Source organism: Elephantulus edwardii, unplaced genomic scaffold (assembly GCF_000299155.1).
Source record: "Elephantulus edwardii isolate Elephantulus edwardi_28Jun2011 unplaced genomic scaffold, EleEdw1.0 scaffold00012, whole genome shotgun sequence".
Lineage (NCBI taxonomy): Eukaryota > Metazoa > Chordata > Mammalia > Macroscelidea > Macroscelididae > Elephantulus > Elephantulus edwardii.
Window position 1 is genome coordinate 23055527 of NW_006399762.1, and position 8177 is coordinate 23063703.

Here is an 8177-nt window from a genome sequence, read left to right on the forward strand (position 1 = left end):
CTGAAGCAGTCAGTTTGTGACCAGGGTTTTTACAATGGACCTGTCAGCAAGTTCTGGGCTTATGCCTTTGTGCTAAGCAAAGCGCCCGAATTAGGTGAGTGTCTTCTCGCCTTCCTTATTCTTCCTCTCGCTCTTTGTATCTACAACATTTATTAAAAATTTTGTCAAAAGGTCCTCGTTTGCTAGTTGCAGAAAATTACAGTTACTGAATTTGGGTTCTTGATTGATTTTCATTTTTCTCTCTCCCTTCTTTTAAATGATTGTATATTGTATATTTTAAGACTTAAAAGTTGATATGGAACATGCAGATTTTTGAGCATTACTAAAAATACACATCTAGCAGCTCATAAAATACATAGTCCCTTCTCTTCTCAAAGGCCCATTAACAGCTGAACTAATATTGGATTATGGGCAGGGGTGGATGTGGGGAGAGCGTGCTGCAACACAGCTATTTCTAAGTCCCATGTCAAAACATACTTTTATCTCTGGAGTTAGGAATCAGATTATGAAATTAAGCTTTTCATTTGGGCCTCCTCATGTCCTCATTAACAAATGCTAAGGATTAGTCTCTGGTGGTGTTTGATTTTAATCATCTAAGAGACAATGGGCCTTGGGGAAGGAGAATGTAGTTCACCTTCTGGAAGTTAATAGAAAGTACGGGCTATATTTGTAGACTCAGATTTTTGCTTCGACTCTTTATTGATCTTAAAGTTAGGGGTGGTACAGTGTAGCAGAAACAGTGGAAATATAAATGGCAAGGGGGTGACACAGGTACAATGCTCTCTAGGAAAATACCTTTCTTGCCAGAAAATGTGACCCTGCTGGTGAGTAAAAGCTCCCACCATATATCTATGAAAGTGTTAGCCACTGTCCTACAAGTGGGTGTTTATTCCTAGAGATGGATGGCCCTGTCACACGATGGGTTCTTGAGCTTTTTCTAATTTGGAATCACGAGTTGTGTTTATTTAATTCCAAATTTAAGTATTTTTAAAAGGGTTGCAGTTCTAATGCCTGCAGCCGTCCATTGTGTTTCTGAGGCTGTAAATCTGTGTGAGAGGCGACTGCCCATCTTTCTCTGGCGGAGCAGCTCTTGAATGGAAATGCTAACCTTTTGGTTAACAGCCCAATATGCACTATCCCACCTGAGCTTTTCGGAGTGGCTGTAGGGACAGTGGGAATCAGAATTTAAGTCACCTGTAATATTAGGATCACCATTTGCTCAGCAAAGTGCCCCTAATTCGTGGCCTAGGTCTAGTCATATAGGACTAGAAGCCCTTGATGAATAGATTAACTACCTATTCATTTTCCAGTGATCTACTGCCTATGACCATTTGACAATTAGGTTGAATTCTAGGTTTGACCTTACCATGCTAAAGACAAAGCAGATTTTTTTTCTTCTTAAAACTTGCCCTAAAAAAAAAGAAGTGAAATGATAGAGTCTCTAATTAGATGACTATTAGAAATACACAAAGCCTATGAAAATAGTCTTAGAGTTAGATTAGTATAGTTTTCTTCATTCCTTTATTCAATAATTTCATTTAGCGTTTCCATGGGCCAGGCTTTTAATAGGGCTGGGATAGAATATTACTTTAGCTAAAAGGAAATTTGTATACAAATTTAATGAATTTGTTCCGGAAGGCTACTTTTTGTGCTTGAATTCATACTATAGGTATAAAGTCTTAAGCTGGAGAAGTGATTTTTCAAACTCTGATCTGCAAAAAATAGAATTCTGCAGATACATTTCTAGGAATTTGAGATTTTTTAAAGAATATTTTTAAGTATGTATCATGCTGGGTAGAGTAGAGGGACAGTGCAGGAGGGGAAGACCCTCTATGAGGTGGATTGATTCAGTGACTGGGGTAATCGGGATAGGCGTGTCAGAGGCAGTGCGATTGGCACAGGATAGATCAGGGTTTAGGGCTGTTGTACATAGGGTCGCTATGAGTCGCAAGTGACTCAACGGCACATGACAACAACAACAACATTTAATTTTGAAGAGGTGAAAGCAAACACATCTTTAAAAAATTATTTTGCTAGAAATTATTTCTTCCACAGTCTTCTTTTTAAAACTTGGATTCTTAGTGTTTCTTATTTAGAGCACTTATTCTAAAACTGGGGTTGGGCTAGAATGTGTACCTTTTATTTGGGGAGTTTTGTGACTTAGTAAATTTATACATTATCAAAGTTTGTGGAAGCCCTGGTACCTAGACCATAGGGAGTTTCACTGCTAAGAGTTTAGCACCTTTCTGGCTGTTTGAATCCAACATTAGCTCCATGAGAGAAAGATAGGCAATAGCCTCCCTTGTAATTTATAACCTTCTGAAACCTGGTGGAGAGTCACTTATGAGTGAGGTGCAATTAAATGGCAATGAAAGAAGGAGAATTACAGTTTCAGAATTATGTAAATTGATAACTACATACATTATGCCCTGACTTTTAATTTACGCCATTTCATTGCAAGCATCCTCTTTCATGTCCTTCTCAGTGTTTTCTCATTCAGGCCAACTAAAATATAGAAATATGATAAACACATTATTTCCTGAAATAATGCAATTTTCTCTTAGCATTTTCAGAAATTCCAACTCTTCCTACTCTCGGCAGTGTTTAGAAACCAGAAATAAAATAATGACAACAAAAATCAGAAATCAAATTTTTGCACTTCTGGCACATTTAGCCTTCTGCTTGTAAAGGGAAAACATCAATCATTCTCCTAGAAATGCCTTTTCCCTGCAAGAGCTTCTTATCTGTGCTCTGAGCTCTCCAGTTATATTTCTGTGCTTTCTACTTGTATTTATTTGAGGGACTTAAAAATGAAAATAACAAGCTCTGGCTCCACATCTTAGAAGGATCATTTCTTTAAGAACCACCCTATATAAACCAGAATAGTCATTTCTCCCTGCATTCCAAATTTAAATAGCATTTTTAGGGTAATCGATAGTGATAGAATTCCAAGAGAACTATTAGCTCAACACTCAGAGGTACCAGTGTTATATCATTTCCTTCATCAGTCTTAAAGATATTAATGAGTCACTAATATCTTAATTTAACCTGGATAACAAAGGTGTCCATTTCTACCACCTCATGTTGTTCTTCTTGTTAGGTATTATTGAGTCAATATTTGGCTCACAGCAAATCCATGTGACAAAGTAGTAGAACTGCCTCAAAGGGATTTTAAGTCTGAAATTTTTATAGGAACAAATTATCAGGTCTTTCTCTCATGGAGCTACTGGGTGGGGTCAAGCCAACAACCTTGCAGATAGCTACCAAGTACTTAGCCATTGCATTACCAAGGCACCTCACTGCATATAAGAGACAATATAGCTAAACACAGAGCACAGTGAGATCCACAATTCAAGTCACAATCACCTAAAATCACCACAAAATCACCACAATTCAAGTCACATCACGGCACTGACGCTACAATCCTTTTCCTGGGAGAATCCTCATCCACCACTGTAGTGTGTAGGTTAAAAATCAAGTAATCCATCTCTTCACGGTTTAACTAATGATCAAGCTTTTCACCATGGTCTAAAGAGCAGGAGTGAGAGGGCAGAGGGGAGAAAACAAAACGCATCTTAATCTTGACAGAATTCTTCGGTGAGGCTAATCAGTGGCACAAATTCTTCAGGACATTTCAGATCCATTGTATAGATCATTTTATGTCTTGAGTCCCCTTTCTCAATTTTAAAGTAAGAATTTTCTTTCCCTTTCTATATTGTGGAGCTTATTTGCCAATGGCCATGCAGAAATAATCTATGCAGTCCAAACAGGTCAAACAATCTGCAGTTTGTCTCGGAAACAGTGACTTCTTTCTTCCTCATTTAGGGAGCTCTGGCATGGTCCACAGGGAACTGAGTCCATTGAGGTGCTGCTAACACAAATGCAGCACCTCTAGTGGTTCAAATCCACAAGCTACTTTGTGGAGGAAAAAGAAGCAGCCTATCTTTGCATTCTATTTAGCCTCTGAAAACGTGCTGCTGCGTCAGCTCTGAGTTGATTCTGACTAGATAGTAATGAGACAGATGGTCATTATTTAGAAAATGAACGTGTTTGCTTGATGCATTTTCTTCCATTTTTGGAGGTTCAGTGCCTTCAGTTTTTCATGCCTAGAAACCCTTTACACTAGCATTTAATTTAAAAAGATGTATTCTTTTACATTATTTAGGGTCTTTTGTACTTATGGGCTTTAGGAATTTCTTCATCTAAGTTTCTGAGATCCCTTATAAGCACTAGAAAGCAAAGTCTTTATAAGAAAAAAAGAAGAGTTCTTTTTGTTTTGAACTGAAAAATAAACCCACCCAAAACTCAATGCCTGCAGTACTCACTACACTCTTGATAGTTCATTTCAGTCAATTATATGGGACTACAACCTACCAAAACAAGGGAGGGGAAGAAAGCCACCAACCTGTCTTGTGTGTCAAAATCATTGAGCATCTACTGTTTGAATTCTTTTAAAACCTGCTGAGATTTGGTTTTGTTAAAACTTGGAAACATCTGCTCTGAGTCTAGGTCCTTGCTCAGTTGAGCTTGCCATTGTTTTTGAAGCTCTGACTCAGCCTCGCTCCAGCTAACACTGTGAAGTGGAGGGCAGTTCTCTGTGACAAATGCAAGCTCAGACAAAGTAGTCCCTCTGTGACTTTCCGTGGCCAAGAGTAGGCTGGGGATTTCCATAGAGTTGTCTCCTCCAGAGAGACGAGCACTGTTGGGAGGTTTCATTCGAGAGACAAACTTGGGTGTAAGGAACATCTTGACTTGCTTGCAAGCTTAACTCTGCCTGAAATTAACTGAGCTAGTGTTAGAGAGATCATGGTGAAGAGAAAAAAGAACCAAAGAGGTCACATAATTAAAATGTTTAACAGTCAAAAGTCTTACTGTTTGTACTTGGCCAAATGCATTTGTGTAACGCCAACTGAACTTTTGGCAAAAATAAAAGATTTGTTGGCCAGCATTAACTCCATAGCCTCTTAGAGAGTTTGCATTTCTGGGTCGCACTGTAGTTTCTGGCAAGCCTGAAGGTACCACAGTTGGCATGACTCTGGCTCATGACAAATCTAATGTGATGTGTGTGCTATAGTTTCCCCAGAGGAAAATATCTATATCTCAGCTGAAACATCAAAAAGAACCTTGCAAGGTCTCAGTGAGTCCCGGTGGAAACATTTTCTTCTTGCCTCGGGAGGCTGCCATTCCCTGGGACAGGCACCTTCTTGAGATAATGACCTTGATAAGACATTGCAATGGTGTTTCCAAGACACTCCATCAGCTCAACTGGAAGATCCTCATTTTTCATCATCATTCCAGCTATCATCTTACATTTGTGCTCTGAAAACAATTCTCACGTGACTTCGTCTTAATTTTATCTTGACGATTTCATGGCACTCCTCTCAAGCAAATGATTAGGAGCATTTAATACGATGTAGGATTCCAGAAAAACTAAAAAAATTGGTCTCTGAAGAAGGACAGTCAGTCATTCAATAGGTGGTGCTAGGAAAATTTGGTTTCCACATGCAGAAACTAAAACCATATAATTCTTAGGGAAAAAAATCAGGACAATGTTGTTAGATGCAGCTTCTCACAATATATTAACTAATATGATAAGAAAAGCACAGACAACAATACATAAAATACATTGAAATTACCTCAGAAAAATGAACTTTAGTCTTTATCAAACAGTGATATCTACCAATTATCTACCAACTGGAAGAATATCTTCAGAAACCATGTATCCAATGTTGTTGTTATTATTGTTGTTGAGTGCCTCAAGTTGAGTACTACTCATAGCAACCTTGTGAACAAAAGGCCTGAAGCCCTTTTACAACTATCGACATTTATCAAAGTTCATAAAGTTTCCAGAGGCAAGTTGTTTAGGAATTGGATGCCACTCCTGCTTCCAATAAACCAAAATAATGAAATCATAGAAAGGACAAAAGATTTGCATAGACATATCATCAAAGAGAACATTTAAATGGGATAGTGGTTGTGGAATATAGTGTAGCACTTCCTCAAAAAACAAACAAAAAACCCAAAACAACCAACAGAAAACAACCCCACCTAAAAATATGGCATAGCATTTCCATACCCAAAAGGCTTGGAAGTAGAGAATGAAAAACAGACATATACACCAATTTTACTGCAATACTACTTATTTTCACTATATCCAAGGGGTGGGGGACACACACAACTAAATTGCCCTTGGTTGAGTGAATTAAAAATTTGGTGCATAGTTACCGTGGAATTTTATTCAGCCAGTCGTTGTTAGATGCCCTTGAGTCAAATACGACTTTTAGCCACTTTATGAGCAATAGATTTTCTAAGGACCAGCCTCTCCTGACAACATGCCCAAACTATGTAAGGCAAAGCTTCACTATCCTCTCCCGTAAGGAGCAATCTGGTTATACTTCCTCCATGGGATATTAAGTACTCTTCTCCAAATGAGGACACTGATTCAGCTAGTAGGAAAAATGAACTCTTGATATGTTCTTACCTATTTATAAGATAATTCAATAAGAACTTTGATAAATGTCGATAGTTGTACAGGGGCTTCAGGCCTTTGTTTATAGGGTTGCTATGAGTTGTGACTGGAAGACAATCAACAACAACAACAACACAATTCAATCACAAAAGTGCAAATACTGCATTCCATCAATTATATAATGTAGAAAGCAGAGATTCATTAGTGGCTGCCAGGAGAATGTGGAAGACAGGCACAGAATAGTAACTACACTGAGATAGTGGATCTTTGATAAAACCAAATCCAAAGGCGCATTGCCATTGAATTAATTCTGAATCATGGCTACCATCTAGAGAAGGACTGCCTCATCGTTCACACATGGCGTGACCAATAGGCTTAGAGTTATCAGCTACGTGCTTCACCAGGGAATTACCAGGGTGCCTTGGATGTTCGACAGGCATGCAGGAATAGTACTATTTAACCTTAACATTTAAACCTCAGTCTCTTGGCACCAATTTTGTCCCTTAAGTGTATATTTGAGAATTACTTCACCATCTATAAGTATCAGTCTCTGTTGTTTATAACTATGATAAAAAGCAGGCATATTACAAGAGAAAATTTCAACGGAAATACTATAATAGATGTTCTTACACTGTTAATTCAAATAGGATCAGCAAGTGGGACCACGCATGGTGAACAGGTTTCCAACAGAGCCTCCAAATCTAAAATTGACTAGGAAAAAAGACCTGTTGATCTACTTCTAAAACATAGCCAGTAAAACCTTAGGGAGGGCAACAGTATATTTTCTGTGGAGCTCCCTCCACAAAGGAGAGTTGATTTTAATGACACTGTCACCACTACAGTTGTTGTTGTGAGCCCTCGAGTCAGTACCAACTCATAATTGACCTTCCAATGGGTTTTCAGAGGCAGTAAATCACACAGAAGTTGACTGCCCATCTTCATACTGTGGTGGATTCGAACCTTACCATTTGGCCGCCAGAGCTCTCTGAGCTAATTTTGTTTTTAGAAGAGGAAACTAACTGGGAATTTGTGAGGATAAGTAACTTGCTTGAGGTCACAAAACTAGTAAATTCTGGTCCAGGATTTAAACCTAGTCAATCTGACTCTCAAAGGACCCCTTGTGGTACAACGGTTAAGAGCTTGGCAATTAGCTGCAAGGCCAGTGGTTCAAACCCACCAACTGCTCAAAATTCCTTCATTGTAATGGCATGGGAACCAACTCACAGCTGACCCTCCAGTGAGTTTTCAGAAACTGTAAGTCACTTGGGAGAAGATTGCCCATCTTTCTCCCTTGGAACCAGTGGTGGATTTGAACCACCAGAGAAGTGTAGCCTTTGGTTTAGCAGCATGCTTCCCTATGAACTCTGCCTCCAAATCTTCCTTATTGGAGAAAAGACCTGGCAATTCCCTCATAAAGATTACAACCTTTGGAACTCAATGAGTCAGTTCAACTCTGTCCTTCAGGGTGGTTCTGAGTCAGAATCACCATGAAAGCATGTATCAGTCACAATCTGGTTCTCAGGTGTTAGGTCAAGACGTCTATTTTTGAGCAGAAATACAAATGTCCAATAATATGTGATGGTCTAAAACTTCATGCGCATTTCTTTTGTCTTTCAGGGGATACAATATTCATTATTCTGAGGAAGCAGAAGCTGATCTTCCTGCACTGGTACCACCACATCACTGTGCTCCTGTACTCTTGGTACTC

The 8177-nt window shown here is 38.9% G+C and overlaps 1 protein-coding gene across 1 annotated transcript in view; it reads left to right on the forward strand.

Moving 5' to 3' along the window:
• Positions 1-8177, forward strand: part of ELOVL6 (ELOVL fatty acid elongase 6) — a 180862-nt gene that overhangs the window by 167045 nt on the left and 5640 nt on the right. The window contains exon 4 of the mRNA XM_006881090.1: positions 8085-8177. Coding sequence (XP_006881152.1) covers positions 8085-8177 — 93 coding nt within the window. The remainder of the gene's footprint in view (positions 1-8084) is intronic.